This window comes from Trichosporon asahii (genome assembly GCF_000293215.1).
Source record: "Trichosporon asahii var. asahii CBS 2479 unplaced genomic scaffold scaffold00056, whole genome shotgun sequence".
In the NCBI taxonomy this organism is placed as follows: Eukaryota; Fungi; Basidiomycota; class Tremellomycetes; order Trichosporonales; family Trichosporonaceae; genus Trichosporon; species Trichosporon asahii.
The window spans coordinates 767,366-784,110 of NW_014040868.1; the positions used below are offsets into that span (position 1 = coordinate 767,366).

The 16,745-nt window shown below is 57.7% G+C and overlaps 4 protein-coding genes across 4 annotated transcripts; 2 read left to right on the top strand and 2 right to left on the bottom strand.

The window, feature by feature from the left end:
• Positions 1–8,388: 8,388 nt before the first annotated feature.
• A1Q1_03560 (uncharacterized protein) lies at positions 8,389–10,946 on the top strand (the record flags this gene model as incomplete). The annotated part of the gene is made up of 2 exons (XM_014323358.1): positions 8,389–9,924; positions 10,722–10,946. The coding sequence occupies 2 exons, from the start codon at positions 8,389–8,391 to the stop codon at positions 10,944–10,946; spliced, it is 1,761 nt and encodes a 586-aa protein (XP_014178833.1).
• An 859-nt stretch (positions 10,947–11,805) lies between these two features.
• On the bottom strand, positions 11,806–13,649 carry A1Q1_03561 (SAC3/GANP domain protein associated with nuclear localization of protein; the record flags this gene model as incomplete). Its single annotated transcript, XM_014323359.1, has 6 exons — positions 11,806–12,254; positions 12,310–12,439; positions 12,580–12,792; positions 12,832–12,997; positions 13,150–13,365; positions 13,621–13,649. 6 exons carry the CDS (start codon positions 13,647–13,649, stop codon positions 11,806–11,808), a joined length of 1,203 nt encoding a protein of 400 aa, XP_014178834.1.
• A 794-nt stretch (positions 13,650–14,443) lies between these two features.
• Positions 14,444–15,442, top strand: A1Q1_03562 (uncharacterized protein; the record flags this gene model as incomplete). The annotated part of the gene is made up of 4 exons (XM_014323360.1): positions 14,444–14,503; positions 14,640–14,805; positions 14,861–15,095; positions 15,145–15,442. 4 exons carry the CDS (start codon positions 14,444–14,446, stop codon positions 15,440–15,442), a joined length of 759 nt encoding a protein of 252 aa, XP_014178835.1.
• Positions 15,443–15,540: 98 nt separating this feature from the next.
• A1Q1_03563 (uncharacterized protein) lies at positions 15,541–16,352 on the bottom strand (the record flags this gene model as incomplete). The annotated part of the gene is made up of 2 exons (XM_014323361.1): positions 15,541–15,941; positions 16,130–16,352. The coding sequence occupies 2 exons, from the start codon at positions 16,350–16,352 to the stop codon at positions 15,541–15,543; spliced, it is 624 nt and encodes a 207-aa protein (XP_014178836.1).
• Positions 16,353–16,745: the final 393 nt, after the last annotated feature.

A 16,745-nucleotide genomic window follows, 5' to 3' on the forward strand; every position in this document is an offset into this window, starting at 1 on the left:
CCAGCATTTCTGACGAGTGCTGATAAATTTACACCGTCAGTCGCCTGGGGTTGGATGATGTCGTCAAGAAAACGAGCCTCTTCTGCGCTGAACTTCAGACTTTTACGCGCTTATCGCACAGTATTGTCGCAATAATCTCTCACCTACAACCTCGTTCGGAACGCTCTCCCAATCCACCACCGAGGCCGCATCAATCCAACTTCTTCAACTGCGTTCCCATGCGATGTGGGTAGTGACATGAACTGCACGAGCACGAAGCCGAACCCAACAGTGGATGGGGTAAAGCACGGTTGTCCGCCACTGGTGATACATCGTGGCGACGCAGCATATCACCCGACGAACAAGTCTTTCGCTTTCATCGTTCTTCGCCAATGACCAGTGCTGAGCAGCAGCCTCAGCCCCGTGCGGTGGTAGTCTCCCTGCTTCAGATGCTTGACGCCTTTCCTGCGGTCATAGACAACGCTGTCGTCCAGTTTTTTCGTCGGGCGGTAGGAGAAGCCATGCAGCGACTCCCTGCGGTCCGTGACGCGTCCTGCTCTTCTGTTGTGGTGGTGTTTGCGATCGCTCTTATTTCTGGAATCGAAGCGAGTTTTGTGCGGATCCGTTGTTGATGGAGCTCGGACGTGCGAGTGAGTACAGTAGTTATGGCTTCCACATGCCATGGCCAAGCTCATCTTGCTCGGTGATGACGGTCCCCTCACGATGCCTTTCAGCGCGACATCCTCGACGGAAACGACGACCGGGAGTGGAGATGGTTTGGGGAATCATTGCTGGCTATCAGATTACTTGCTGTACGACCCCAGAGCCTCCGAAGCCTCGCCTCTACCCTCTGACTCCCGAGCCATTCGCGCTTCATCCACGATTACCAAGTGTGCCAGCTGTTCCAGGAGTCCGGTTCTCGACTCTCTCCTTGTTTCGCCAACGCTCCCCAGCGGATAGGCATGGTAGTCGTCGCTGACTTCGAACTGACAGTTCCCGCTGACAGCTGTTCTCACATTCTCCAATGCCCGCCACCCGTGCTATTGGTGCGGCGGCATCTGGCTCCGGCGGAGGTGATCACTCACGGACTCCAGTTTCCAGCAGGCTTTCGATGTCATGTCGATGGACCCACTGATAGCCTGCGACGTCAAAGCGAAGCGGTTGCCTCTGGCAGAGTACTTCCATCTGCTTGAATGTGCAGGGATGAGCGGGCGTGTACCGCCTGTGAGTAAGGTATACTCATAGCGCACTCGGAGGGATAACGAGAGGGGAAGTATCGTCCAGAGGGCATCTCATGGCTGGACGGCCCGCTATGCAATTGTGCGCGTTGGTCTCCTGGTTCGTGCGGCTATCGCGCTGGTCTGAGAGAGGGATTCGTTTGTCATGCTGAGATGGCCTTCAACAAACCCTAGTCCCCGTGTCTGAATCGCAATGACCACGCTCTTAGCAAGGAGAGAGACGTTCATGCAAGCTCCGGAAGAGATGCATGTCTAAGGGATCTCCGTCCGCTCGGGCCGTTCCATGGTGTGTAGTCCGAGCGCAGATCTCCGCCAACCCTAGCCGACGGGGATAACGAGTGTGGCTCAAAGCCTCACGGTCTGTCGAGCTGGAGAATGGTGTCGGTCAACAACGAGTAAAATCTCTGTCCGCCTACAAGCGGAAGCTCAGTGTTGAAATGACCGCGAGACGATGCCCTGTGCTGTCCGTGCAATCACAGCCATTGTTGTTCTGCCCAGGTCGCCATTGTTCTGTGCCTCGTGCTTAAGGCCGCCAGGATCCGGAGGAAACCTAGTGCACAGCGTGCTCACACTGACCACTAACCCCAAAGCTTGGATCGCCATGGGGCTCCAGATATTCCGAGGACCCGGGCCGCGTCAGCTTCTGATTGACGGAGTTGTTGTTGTTATGAACGGTCTCGGCTTATTATCGGCTCATTGCTTGGGGGTTTAGCGTCGCTCAGCCCTCAGTTGCGCTCGTGAGAACGCCGACCCCTAACTGCGCACTGGTGTGGCTAAGATATTGGCTGTGTCCTGGAGTGACATGTCTTGAACATTAATGATTGGGCTCAGCACTTGTGTCATCTATGGTGCCCGAGTTTCTCGCTCCCGAGCAGCAAACGCATCGAAATGCTGCGCTTATCCTGAACAGAAGCAGCTGAAACTGCCTATGTGCAGGACCACCGCAACCCTATACTGCGCACAGGGTAATGCATCCCCATCGTTTCTACTTTTCCAGGCCGCGCTGCCTGTGATCCATGGCTGACTCGATGTCTGATTCCACTAACACCAGCGAGAGCTTAGCACTTCTCTCTCTAGACTCTCTACTCACAACATCGAAAACATCGAGAGTATCCGCCGCCGGCGTTGACCGATGTCTCGGAATCAAACAGGCAGCCGAGGCTTCTGGGGCACGTGACGTGACATCGGCTATCAACCGACTTTCCTCTCGGTCTGTGTCGAGGAAAGCGATGCTGCGAAGCTTCACCTGGTGCTCATCGGTCACGACGTTATGCTGGCCCGGTCCCAAGCGACCAAGAGCTTAAACTGGTCAGCTTGCGCAGGCCTTCCTCCACCATGAGCTGGGGTACTAGGCCACTTAACTCTCGGAGAACGGAGGTCGGATCGGACAGTCGGAGCAATGTTGGTCACCTGATGCACTATCTAAGTGGGTCCTTGCCCTGCTCGCCCTGGCGCACAACCTTCGCAGGAGCTTGAGGTCCTACAGGCCCTGGTTCCGTCACAATCAGAGTGTCTGTCACTTTGACTCCGTCAACTGCTGGTGCTGGGTGCTGCGTAATCCTCGCCTGCTCCTGCTTCAACAAGGCGGAGCACTTTGCGCCGTTCCCCTGGGCTCCTGTGCGCCATCAAGCCGTTCATATCCGTCAGCAGGATCTCATTAACTCTCATGTCACGGCCACCTACGAAATCACTGCACCGCCTTGGACCAGAGATCCCGCCGAATTGACTGTACAGCCTCCGCTTATCAAATGCATTCGACATAGACTTTGGGAGTTGGTGACGCTGGCGTACATACACTCAGCTCCTGCCGAGGTCAAGGTGACGGACAATAACGCTTACCTCGACCGGCTGTGGCTATCCGCGGCCTCTCAACTTTGCCCCGCACCTCTCTGCCCATACCCTAGCCCATGCCTCGCACACTCCTCCCTCTTCACACTCATCGTCGGGCATGGGCCAGACAGTTGCCCGAGTACCCCTCCCAGTCGCCGTGGAGCACTGGATCGCCAGGCGGCCTGTGGAGCGAGCACAGCAAGCACCGGGGATCAGTGGGGAAAGGATAAGTGGAGCTGTCTGCGCCGATTGGGGCTGTGGGGCGGATCACCCAGATCAGCCCGTGAATGGAGTTCAGAAGTCGCCGTTGAGGATGATAGACCGACGTACAGGCGGTGACTCGACGCCGTCCGCAGTTAGACTGGTGGTAGCAAACCCGGTCACCCCGGTATTCCGGTATGCTGTCGGTGATCGGTGAGCGACGTGAGAGGCTGGTGAGCATGCCGAGGTCCGACAGCACAGCGGTGCGTTCATCGGTCCGCGAGGCCGCGAATATGCCGTCTACGACAAGTCCAGCTGCCGCCCCAGGCGTCCCAGCCGTACCATCCGCGCCAGCCGAGCCCTGAGCGCGGATCGCAATAGATGGACAGACTGCGAGATCCAGGATTGGCGTCGCGCTGACCAAGCGGGGCACGCAACACAAGGGCACACGGTGCACACGATGGTGATCCAACAGGGCAATCGAGGGCCAGGCGTTCACTTGAGGATTGACGACTGACTCAACCCATGGCACAGTCCAGTCAGACTTACGTGTCGTTCCACGCTCTGGCACGTTGGCACGCGGCATGCCCGGTCTATCCGGATAGACAGGAAAGCCGGAATCGCGGATTCCCATGTTTCGTGTTCGGAGGTGACTGTACTTTCTACTCCCTGGAAGCCCTGGATGTCTGGGCATTCCATCCTCAGACAAACACGAGGCATGTGTTGAGCGTGCTTCATTTGAGGATCGAGGAATGCCTGCGATTGGAGCCACTGCGGTCCGACCGACTAAGAGTCCAGTGCAGTGTGGGGACGGGTGTGCTCGACGAGGCGATGCCTCGACGCAGACGCCAGCGCGAGGCTGAGCGTCAAAGTCGCCGCAAACTGTGTGGCATGTTGTGCAATCACGCGGGAGTCGTCCAAACGGGCTGGGACACTTAGCCCGCTAGATGCGACGAAGCTAGCGTTCATGTCAGCCGCAGAGCACTCCACGATGTAGTCCACGCCCATGCAAACGACAAAGATGCTCTATGGCTTGCAGCACGGCCATTCCCTGCTTGTACGCCCCTTCGACCGAGATAGCAAGCTGATTCGGCATGATCGACCGGGGACCCAGTTCGGAGGTCTGCGGCCTTCAAACTTCTAGCGCAGGGGTGACCAGTACTCAGCTCATACACTAGCCTCTGTCGCCAGGAATAGCTGACTGGAGATGACTGTACCGCGGTGCGTGATAACACTGCGGATGGCTGGTGGTTGACTGGACTGGTTGGATGCTCCCAGATGGAGGGATCGGCAGGGAACAGATACGTTCCAGGACCCCGTGGCCAGGAACGCGGCACGGCAGAGGTCACTGCGCCCTGGCTCCAATTGCCTGTATGCTGGGACCCTGAGCCCGGCAACATACGACGAGCATACGAGGAGGCACACGGCACGCGGAATTCGCAAGTATGCGAGGTGTACGAGAAAGCGCTGCAACATGCAACAACGCCGAAATGCTGAAAGAGCGCAAACGGGGAGGCGCTGTTGGACGCACTGCCCTGACCGTCTTGAACTTTTTTTTCAGCCAGAAGAGTTGCTCCGCCGCATTCCTCGAGCCGCGCGGCCTTCACGCCTAGAGCCTTGGCGCATCGGGGGTCTGTCAGAAGAGCAGAAGCTAATGAGTGACTCATATCTCTTTGACATGTCTCGTATCTTGGCTACTGGCGCCGCGCATGCTAATTGACGGGGTTTCGTTACGACTGAATTCATGGCTCAAGCCAGAAAGACGCCAGAGGAAATCTCAAATCTCTCAAATCCAAAGATAGGCTTTGCATCGCCCGCGTTATCCTGCATCGCCTTGCTGTATGCACATTAAGCGCCTTGCGCGCGTGCGTGCTCCTCTGCCTCACTGCTTCGGTGGGTCCCGTTGGAGCGCAGGGTGGCCTTCTGTGATCGTCATAAACCCTTCGGCCCTGTCATGCCTGGTCCCTTAGGTATAGGCACCACGCTGTTCGGACGCTCTGACGTTTGGTACAGTGACGCCAGTGCCTGGAGCCTTGTTGCTGGTTCCTGCCCGCGGGCTACGAGGCTACAGATAATCTGAGCATTGGGAACGCGTGCTGTGGTGATACTGGGGACAACGTCGTGCGCACTGTGAGATGCATGTGAGATGAGGCATGAGGCGTGCAGCTGGAACAAAGTAGATCGAGCGTCCTCGGTGACCGACTGGAGGTCGATCAATAGACGGCCACGACGGGCTGCAACAGAAGCTGGAGACGTGAGCCGAGGCTGTCGTGACCACCATTGTGCTTATTGCCGCTTTGCCAGATGATGAATGAAGATCAATGGGACCCGTTAGGTCGTCAGAAGGCGAGGGACCCGTTAGGTCGTCAGAAGGCGATACTTGATCGTCCCGCAAGTGTCCCCACAGGCATGAGCCCGCTGCATTTGCCCGCTTATGCGCGGGAAGTAGAGCTATAGAGTGGAGACCAAAGGGACGTCGGGGAACTCTGCGGGATGTGTCCCGTGCACTGATGGGTGGCCAATGGGTGTTCAGACTTCCCCGATGTACCGGGAAATGCCCAGGAATTACTTGTTGAAAGTATGACAGATCTAACCTGCAAATGGGAATGGCAAGATGGAGTTGGCAAACTTGCCGCTAAACCCGGTACGTCTGACTCAGCGGAAGAGATCTTGTACGCTAGCACCGAGGCAATAGCGACCCCATGCGTCACGGTGCTGTAAGAGGTCAATAACCCAACGACGGAAGGTGTGCAAGGTCGACTACATCCGCCTGGCGCGCTGGCGCATGGGGAATCGGGCACGGCGCTTGTCTGCGGGTGGATGCGGAGCAACTATCCGGAGGTCGTCGCAGTGCTGTTCGCTAGCGCCGAGCTTAAGAGTCTAGAGCGAGCCTGGGGCGTTCAACGCCGTCGGGCATCTGAGGCATGTCTGAGACAACTCACTCATCGCTCAGCCCCCTGCCTGTCTGACAAACGAGCGCCCCTCGCCGGCCAGCACGCGCGTCGCCGGCGTCGTCTATCACGGGCTTAGTACCGACGTAGCGTTCCGTCGTCTAAACACAGTTGCGGCCGTCTATTATTAAGCACAGGAATGTTCGCCTGTTAGATGATGCTGACTTGCATTGCGATGAGTTTTGTGCCAGCATGGCTGGAATGCTTTTGTGGTTGACGATCCAAAGCAGAGATATCCGGAAGTCATGGTCATTTCCTCGCGTAGTCTGCATTAGACTGTCGCGTATGTCGCCAGGAATCCCAGGTATTTGTGAGATCCCCAGCCCAGGGTCGAGGGGTCAAGGTCCAGGGCTGACGCGGTTTCACGTACGCCGCTCCGAGCGAGCAACGCCAAGGCTTGTCACCAGTGCGCCAGTGCGCTAGCGCCTTTTGCCCGCGAGCCCGACGGCTGAGGAGCTGAAGAAGTGGTTTCGTTCTTTTCCTTCTGCTGCACCGCCCTTGCAAACCTGGACAGGTCATGGCGACCAACAGCCTGTGGCTTGTGAGGGTTGGTAGATTAACATCAGTACCTGCGGCATGTTTCAACGAATAAGTGACGTGCAGGCCCTGGTGCATGTTCCGTCTTATGCCTTGATTGCCCTGGCACCCTCATCGATACCCTCGTTCACGCTCGCCGCCTCGGAGGGCAGAGGGGACGAGACGCAGAGGTCCGATGGGCCCCGGATGTATCGAGGAAATCAATCTGCCATCTCAGCTCGAAAATAACGCTTCCGCTCGCTTCCCCTCCGGATCATTGCTTCCATTATCTTTCAGGCTGAAAGGCTGCAGCTTCACCGCCCCGAGGCTGGGGCTCGGGGGCGCTTCCTCGCATCCTCCGCTCTGGTCCTCTGGCCCCTCTGCAATCTGTCCGTCTCTCTCGGCTTCGGGCCTGAATGGAACATGGAACTGCACACCCCCGCAATGACACCATCCTCTCGTCTGATGCGCCTCCCTCTTTCCATACCCTCGTTCCCCCTGTTCCTCTCCGATGTCGCCCTTGTCGCCCTTGCCCTGGTCATTGCCCGTGTCGCCGTCTTCTACCGAACGAAACAGAGGACTGTCCCAACCAGCCCAAGGGTACCAGCACAGGTCTTAGTGAATGCACCGAGCGTATCTCGATTGATCTGCTCCCCTCGCTCTCCTCCGCCTCTGCTCTGCCGCTTGCAAAGCCGAACAGGCGCGCCGCTTCCCTCTCATGCCTGGAAATGCCTGTGCCCTCCCTCATACCATGGCTCATTCAAGCGGTCACTGCCCCGCGATGCTCCGCCTTGAACCGTCTTGCGCCTGGCGCCTGCATAGCCAAGGCTGCATCATGAGCTGAAGTCACAGGCCGCAAGCCTTGGATTGCGTGTGCGTGCGCGCGTCTATTCCGTCTCGTCGCTCGTCTCTCGTCTGAACCCTCTGATTCACCACTGATCATCCTTGTTCCGCCTAGTGCTTCGCCTCCTCGATCTCTCCTTCTTTACGCGATCTACGCATAACCCCAAGCCCTTGACCCTCGGCGGTCGTCCGCTTGATCAGTCAGCCCGGTCCTGATCCTCGCATCCTCGTCACCCTTGTCAGCCCGACGAGACGGCTCGCGCCGCTCGACAGCCTGACTCGATTGAGCTCGACCGACGGCTCGTTTGGCTTTTAACAACTCATCTTTTCCAGCGCTGTGCTCTCGGCAAACGACACCTGTCGGAATCGCGCACCTTCCTGCATACTCCCTAACTACTGCGTATCCTGGATCCGGCATCGGTTCAACGGTTACATCAGTGCACTGCCCGGCCCACTGGCTGGAGTTATCTAAAGCCTACGCAAATCTCGGAGCAAGACCGGCAGACCTCGCATACACTCAACGCTGCAAGGCCCAAACCTCCGATCATCAGCTGCTTGTCCTGAGCTCGGTACCCTTCCTCGAGCATCGCCACTGGCTTTCGTACCTTCAACTCGAGTCTCCACAGACCTTTATCTCTCTCCACTGCTCCGACAAGCCCTCAACTCCCTTCGCTTGGTCCGATACCCCTCACTCTCTCCTGTTTGTCACCCTGAGCACTCTATCGGCGACTTTTCGAGGTCTGCGGTCTTCGCCTTTTAGCCCTCAATCGCCTTCGCGAGTCGAGTCTGGAGCGAATTAAAACATCTTTTCATTTGAGCGGTTATCAACAATGACCACGACCTCATCGACACTTACCTGTGCACCTTCATCGGCTCTGGAGTCCAACGTCACTTACCTGTCCTTCCCCTACTCTCCTTCTTCTTGTTCTCCTCCTCCGTTCTCTTCATTGTCGTCCCCCTCTTCCGCCCAATCCCCCTCCCCTTCGACCTCGTCTCCCCCAAGTTCCAGCAACTTGCCGAAGCCGTCGCAAACCCTTCCGATCCCTTCGACGTCACCAGAGAACATCAACTCTAAGAAGCGATCAGCTGCGTCAGCCTTCGGCCTCGACAGTTTCGACGTGGGACTGGACGGTAGCTTCGACACCCTCGAGTGGGAAGACAACGACTATGACCAGCCGCCCTTCCAACAGCGCCTGAGCCCATTCTCTCCATTCCGTCCATTCGCAGCTTCGAGGATCCCTAGGCACGTCTCCATCATGCGAAGGGGTGGTGTTTACGATTGCGACGATGACGATCAGAGCGCGCTTGGACTGTACGCGCCCTACGACGGCACGTCATACGCGCACCTCGGACAAGCGCAGCAGCCACAGCCACCAGTGGCCTCCCAACCGTACCAGCTTAGTCAACCGGGCATGCCGGTCCAGACTGGCCACGCCGGGCAACAGCCGCCAACGCCCCAGTTGTCTCGATCGCACGAGGGTTTCGTACCGGGCCAGTCGCTGGAGCACATGGAGACGATGCAACAGTCTCTACTTCCAGATGTGTCCTCGATGTCCGCGGGTACCGGTGATGAGGAAGGCGTCGCTTTGCTGAGTGCTGCTGCCGCTGGTCTCGTGCCGTTGCCGACGACGCCGTTCCGGCAATCGACGCTGTCCCCGCAGAGCCCCAGTCTGCACACGCCGTCGATGGTCAACTTCGACATGCAGTTGGCGCCTCTTGTGCCCAGCCCGATCCAGACTCCCCCACTGACGCCCTTCATGGCTCCGTACATGTCGGCGCCGAGTGGAGCAATGATGATGCCGCCTCCGCCAGCAGTTGAGGAGTCGCGCGATCTGCTGGCACTGATCCGGCCCGCGCCTATGCCGCACCTCCCGATGCCTCGCGGCTTCTGCGTATCGTCGATCCAGGAGGGCGACGTGTCAAGGCTGGTGCAGCTTGTGAGCTCCATTCCGCGGCCAGCGGGACGCAAACTCATTGCGAAGCTGCTCGCCAACAACGCGCCTTCCTTCCCCTCCTCGGCGCACAGCAGCTATCCCTCTAGCGCGGCTTCCCTCGCCTCTCTCCCCTCCAGCAGCAGCTCCTATTCCCCTTCTCCCTTCCCCGAAACCGACGAGCAAACGCTTCGCGCAAGCATTCAAGCTCGCGTCGGCCAGCAGACCTCCCTCCCTGGTCACGGCCAACCCGGCTGGCGATACAACGTGATTCGCCGCAGCAGCAACTTCAACGATATCGTCGGTCTGATCATCCTCGAACCCGTAGAGCGCGAGACACTCCGCACGTGGATCCCCGGTGCAGAAGCCGAGGAGAACACGTGGATGTTCGGCGCCGTCGTCGACCCGACCTACATGGGTATGGGCGTAGCTACTGTGAGTACCGTTTCCGAGTGCATCCTTGCGCGTTCTTTCTTCCCCAATCATGTTCTAGCCCGAGCCCGAGAATGCTGCACCACTGTACCATACCATTGAAACCTGTATATCCCGGATCGATCCGTTGCGAGATCTGGGTGAGCACGGGAGAACCGCGAGCGCGAGCGGAGAATGAGTGGAGATGAGTGGTGTGAGTGACGTGGTCCGTGTGGAGCGGGCGGTGCAGTGGCGGGCCGAATCTGCGAGGTATGAGTTTTGGTGAAGAGAGAGATCGAGACGGTGAGAGATGAAGAAGAAAGAACATGTGCAACGGTGCAGCGTATCCTTCCTGTAGCGCATTGTTGGCCACCGAGCATGGAGCCATGCATGTCGGCGCCGCTGGCCTGCTCGGGAGCCGAGGTCGCGGCGAGTGGACCACATGGTGCGCTTGGGTAGAGCGGGGATGCGATGACCATTGTTGCCGGGCGCCGGGATGAAAGCCGAGGTGTGGAGGCAGGCCGAGGGCGGAGCCTCTGCGGAGCACGCGTGATAACGAGGTGGCACGAATCTTAATCGGGAGTGCACCATGCGGTACCACATTCTCGAAATCACTTCGTCGCAGTTCCTGTGCTCTCTCTCTGCGTCTCCGACGGATTCTCGTCGGTGCCTATGATGACCAATGCTTCGGTAATCAGACCGATATCCCACACTTCTTGACCTCATTTGACCTCGTGTTCTCCTTTTACATCCCCTCGGGCCATTCTTGGCTATCCCTTGACATGCTCGGCGTTCTTGGACAGACAAACTGACGCCCTCAGTCGACGCTGCGCACCCTGCTCCAGCTCTGGTTCCTCAACCAGCCTTCCGGTGGCCTCGTGTCCATCTACCCCCGCTTCTCCAACGTCGTCACCAAGCTCCACTCCAAGCTTGGCTTCCTCACGCTTGCCGAGACGCTCGCATGGAAAGGCGACGAGTACCAGTGCGCCGTCTGGCAGGGCTTCGGCCCCGTGACGAAGGACCAAAGTGTGTTCCGGTTCCTCTGATTACGACATCTATCCCCACCTTGTACGACTACAGCAAAGCGACAAGACAGCAAAAGTAGCAAGAAACGTCAGAAGTATCAGAAGCTCAACGGACTTTGAAAGCCGAAGAATGTGAACAATGGGAGCGCCAAGACGGGCCGCGACTGGCCGACTAAGCCAAGCAGTCGCCGATCGCTCTACGATCGCCGGACCGCGGATCGCCCCTACGCCGGCTTCCCACCAAGCTATCTAATCAGATTGCGATTGGTCACGGTCGCCAAACGCCAAGTAACTAAAACGATCTAAGCCCCTATCAAACTTGTAGCAATAATACGTTCCCTGGCAGTCGCTCAGCCGACACCCAGGGTATCTAGAAACCACCGGACATTGGTGTAGTTCTTTTCGGGAGGAGTAGGCAGTTTCTATAGATTCCAGCCCTCAAGGAATTCTTGGACGAATCGATATGTCGCTCTGGTGTAATGTATATTATGATCTTATATGAAGTAGGATGCATAAGCAGCTCCATCGTCCGCTGAGCAGAAAGAGAGAGAGCGTCTAGTGCGGGAACAAGTACAACAATTAGGGGTGGTGAAGAAAACGATGTGGTGGAGTAAGGAGGAGAGAAGAGAAAGCCAAACAGATGTGAGTGAGTCTTACCATTGCGTTGTCCCTCCTGATCTCCTCCAACACGTGAGTCCCCCTCGCACAGTCGGATGCCTGTATGGGTTGCCGCCTGATACGCAGGGCCTGTTATAGAACGCTGTGCGCCGCGTTGTGAGTGTTGATAACCGAACCGACAGAAACTGCCGCCCGGGCGATCGTGATCGGAACAACCCAGATAACTTTGCGCTTCGTCGACATATCCGCAGACCTGAAAGCCTTAGTCGACCTGACCCTTGAGGTCGACGACGCGATACTGCTGCGTGGCATGGACACACGCGCCGTGCGCCTTCTTGCAGTCCCACACGCGCTCGCTGAGAGCGATCGGCTTCCAGGGATCCTTCGGATCTCGCGTGTTCGTGTACACGGCCGCGTTGTGCGCGGATAGGAACTGATCCGTCTCCTCGTCGTCCTCAAACGCCAGCGTCTTCGTTAGGTACGGCAAAGGCAGCGTCATGTACGCTTTGGACATGATCGCCAGCGCCTGAGCGCGCTCTCGCTCTACGAAGTGGTCCATGATGTAGCCACTCATGTTCGGCGCCTCCAGGAATAATCTGAAGAATCGCACATAGTTCGACGTCACCAGCGCCGCATGCACCTGCAGAGCGTGGTGCACACCCGGGTCCTCCTTCTCTTCCGGTGTGAGCGCGGCAAGGAGAGACGTCATATCTGTGTGTTAGTTCAGCTGATATGGACTACGGCTTTGAACTGGCCGCGGACTTACCAGACATGTTCTTGGTGTGCAGGAGGTACATGATCCTGTAAGACAGGAACTCCTTCGGGTGACCACTGATCCCGAGTTCGTACAGTTGCCGCAACATGGACTGACATTGGTTGTACTCGCCAAGATCTTTCTGAGAAGGTCAGCCTGAGGCAAGAGCACCCTCACTCACCGCTTCCAGCGCTATCCGCGCGTGGATCTCGTACACCTCGACCGTGAACTCATTCTTGATGCGTTGCACCTGCTGTTAGCTGAGTACCACTTTTGGCTCACAGTCAGATCCTGACGCATACTCTTGAACTGGTCAAGCGCATAGGCGTAATTGTGATTCTGCTTCCATTTCTGCTTCAGAAGCTGCAGGGTTTGTTTGAGCACAGGCAGCGGTCGAATATCAGCAGGGGAAGGCTCCGAGGTTAGTCGCAGGTACGACTTCTCTAGCTTCGTCGACGTCCCCTTGATCGTGTACTTGTCCCAGTTGATCACGTTCTGTCGTCGTCAGCTGCACGTCGAGATCGATCCGCTTACCGGGTCCACTTCTGGCTCAGGCTCTGTGTAGCCAAATCCCACCTTGCCCTTGAGTTTCTTCCTGCCTACCTGTGACGGCAAGGGCCCGATACCAGCTATTCTGGATCCCAGATCAGCGTCGGCGTCAGGAGTGTAGTGCGGCCCTGATTGCTCGTTGCCACCGTTCCTAAACACTTCAGCCTCTTTCTGGAACCTCGCCGCTCGTCTCGCCTTCGCCTCATCCTGCTCGGTAGTGTCGAATGTGTACGCGGAAGGGAAGGACGATGTAGTGGGGTTGTCACTGAGGATAAGCTGCTAGTCGTCCAATCGTCGACTTACTGCTTCCGCTTGTTGTTTTTCTTGTTCTTCTTGTTAGGGGTAGTCGTATGAGCCGTCGTGTGAGAGGTAGCGTATGTGTTAGTGTAGCCACTTCCTTGCCCATTGCTGTTGAGGTAGCCGCCTGTGGGGGTGTGCGACGGTGAGGAAGCGTAGGAAGTCAAAGCCGAGTGGTTGGTGGGAGTGGCGATGTGAGTGCGCGTCGCCTGCTGCTTCAACCTGCACTGTTAGCTTTGTGTAAACTAGCGTCACTCACGTCTTCAGCTCCACTTTCGACCAGTCAGTAGTGTTGACTGTGCCATCTTTGTGGGCCTGGAAGAGTATCTATTGTCAGCCCAAGAATGTAAACGATGTTTCACCTGCTTCAGCTCGTTGTTAACCGCTGTTTTGTTGGCCGACGTTGCTTTGGCGAGACATTGCTGCACCCACTCCCTTGATGTTAGCGCGGGCCGAGAAATTGTTGCGGTGACTCACTTGAGCTGGGGTGGCCAGGAGGAGGACATGTCCGAGTAGCGGTTGGTTGAGCGATAGGAGACGCGGGTTACGGGTCCAAGTTACGACAACAGGAATCGGTAAGCTAGGGTGAGCAATATTCACACAAACACGGTCGAGCAGATTGTGATGCGGTCAAGCAATTGTAGATTGTTGTTGTGGAGATGTGAGGAAGCGGAAATGACGGCGGCGTCGGATCGCGAACATTGCCCAGGCTGGAGCTAAGCGGACTTGAGAGCCAGGTCCCGATCTTTCACGTGGCTACCGCGTTCCAGGATTAAAACGACGGAAAATAAGGTTTCGGTGGTCGCTTGACTTCTGTTCGGCAACTTCTTGACATGCATATCAATGCTGGTGTAACGATCGAGCTGAGGCGAGCATTGTCGGGAGCGGACGGGGAGTTGATATGAGCAACGAGCTCAATCTGTGGCTCACGAGAAATCTCATCTCGCCACCGCAAGCCCATACAAGTACACACACTACTGCGGGCCTTTCGTATCTTGGCTTCCTCCTCCGTGGTAGAGATTCACGCACATTTGGCACTTATAGCACTCCTTACAACAAGACCTTCACTGTTACTCTCCCCTACACAGCGAGTTTTTCTGGAAGTTGTACGGCCCTCGGACGCCATCAAAGAGGAATTTGTCGCTATCGGTGATCATGGCTGCGCCGCCCGCGTCGCCCGCCAGACCACGGCCCGATTTGCTTCCGCTCGATCCGCCAACAATGTCATCTTTGGACTTTCGACGCGCGCGTCTCGCTCATGTCAACCTAATCAACCGGCGACCACATCGACCGATCCGCCATGCCTTCTGTCCTTCTCTTCTCCGGCCTGCCCCTGGACGTGCGCGAGCCGGATCTCGCTGTAAGTTGGCTTTGCTTCGCGGCTTCTGTGGCTGCAAAGGTGTCTTCCCTGGAGGCAAGGCGGATGACATGATGCTGCAACACCTAGCGGACCACAACATCAAGGGAAGAAAGGACATGCGCTGATCAATCCGCAGGAACTCCTCGTCGCGGAACCGGTGCGCCTTGCTCCCTCTAGCGTCGCTGTCACCGCACTGCACAACGGCAAGGGCGTGTTCCTCGGCACCTTCCTCGTTGAGGTTGGCACCGACGCCGACGCGGAGCGCGTCCGCAAGCAGTTCTCTGGACAGCTGATTGATGGATGTGAGTGAGAATACATTCATATTAGCTGCGCGGTTCTGAAGCGAGCTGACAACAGCGCACACGCTTTCGGTCCACCATGTCCTCCCGGCGACGCATCCGCACCCGTCTGTCGCTCCTCCCGCGTCGATCACGAGCCGAGTTACGCCAATGATGGCGCAGCAGCCTAAGAAGCTCGCTGCGAAGGCTAAGCCGGCGGCTCCTAAGAAGGACGACGGAAAGGCGCCTGGCCTGAAGCTTCTCTCGCGGCTGGGCAAGGGCGGCAAGGCGGGCGAGCAACAGAAGCAGAAGCTGTACGTACCCGCCGGCTGTCCGACATGTGCGATTTAGCTGACACCCCAGGCTTCTCGAGAAACAGCGTGCGGCGCTGAAGAAGAAGGGCAGCCCCGGCGACGTGCTCGCGTCGCGCCTCGGCAAGTCGAAGCCCGGCGCTAAGAGCGCGGCGGGCAAGAAGGCGGCCGCGAAGGCGCCGGCCGGCGGTGCGGCCAAGGTCGCCCGCGCGAAGAAGGACAAGATGGACGTCGACACGCCCCCCAACGCAAAGGGGAAGCAGAAGGAGAAGCCGAAGCAGAAGACGCAGGCGGACCTCGACGAGGAGATGCGCGCCTACGAGCGCCAGCGGCGTTTCGCTGCTGCCTGAGCGGAGAGAGTGTTAGGTTATTTCATAGAGGGTACTTATGTAACATGTATTGCACTTCAACAGGACTGTAACAAGACTGCAGACTTTCCTAGTTCTACCTAGTTCTCGCCCTTGCCGTCCTCCTTCAGCTCGTCGAGGCAGATACAAGCCGCGGCGATGAGGGCCAGGTCGACACCAGGGGCGACCTGAACGGCGTAGGTCTGCTTGTCGAACTTGACCTCGCGGACGTTGGCAATGCTGCGCGAGATGTGCGCAACAGGACGGTCGTTGAGGGTGATGTTGGCCGAGCCGCCCCAGAAGTCGCCCTTAACGTCGAGCTCGACCTTGGCGTTGTCGGACGCGTTCTGGAACTTGATCTCCATCTTGGTACCCATGCTCATCTTCTTCTGGATCTTGAGCACCTCGCGGCCAGAGGCGTCGTCGCCCTCGAACGTCGTGTGGATCGCGATCATCTTCGTGTGGATGTTGAAGAGCACCTTGCCCGAGGGGTCGGTAATGACTGCGTGTTAGCGAGCGATCACGAGCGAAGCGAGTGGTCACGATGGGTGCGGAGCGTGTGAGTGCATTGTGGTCTGAAGGGGAATGCACGCTTGCGTCCGTTCTGCCAGGGCAGATGACTTCAGAAGGGGATGGGAGCAGCGGTACGAGTAGATGTCGGCCTCGTGGCTGTGCTGTTCGCGTACTCACTCTTCCTCTCGCGCATGGACATAGCCTTGCCCTTGCACTTGACGACCGTCTGTCCATTCTGGTCCTTGACGGAGAAGTCGTCCCCGGAGAGGCTCATGACACCCTCCTTGATAGCGAGGAGGGTGGGCTCGGCCCTCGCCATCTCGGGATAAACACCGAGAGGGGGGTTGAAGGGCGCGAGGCTGATCGCGGCGGGCGTCGAGGCATGCAGCCAGCTGGGCATTTTGATTAGGTTTGGATGTAAGGTAGGTGAGGGAGAGGTGAAGTGAGGATGTGTGAGATGTCAACAATCCCAGCTGGCCAGGTGGAAGTCAGATGGATTGCGGATGCAACCTTCTATTCAGACTGTAGCCCGAAATAGCGTCCCCAGCCCTGCAGACCTGCGGGAAAGCCGGAGAGCGGAGGAGACGGAGAAGACCCACGGCGCTAATCTGCAGAGCTCACGGCTCGCTCGCGTGTACGCGTGTTCGGCGTACGGCGTACCGGTCGTCTTACGCGCTGACACGCTGACACGCTGATCGCCGATCGATTCAGGACCGCCAGGGAGGACGACACAGCCGGCGAGTGGACGAGTGTAGGGTTACGTCACCGCCTTAATCGGGCTGTCCGGTATGGC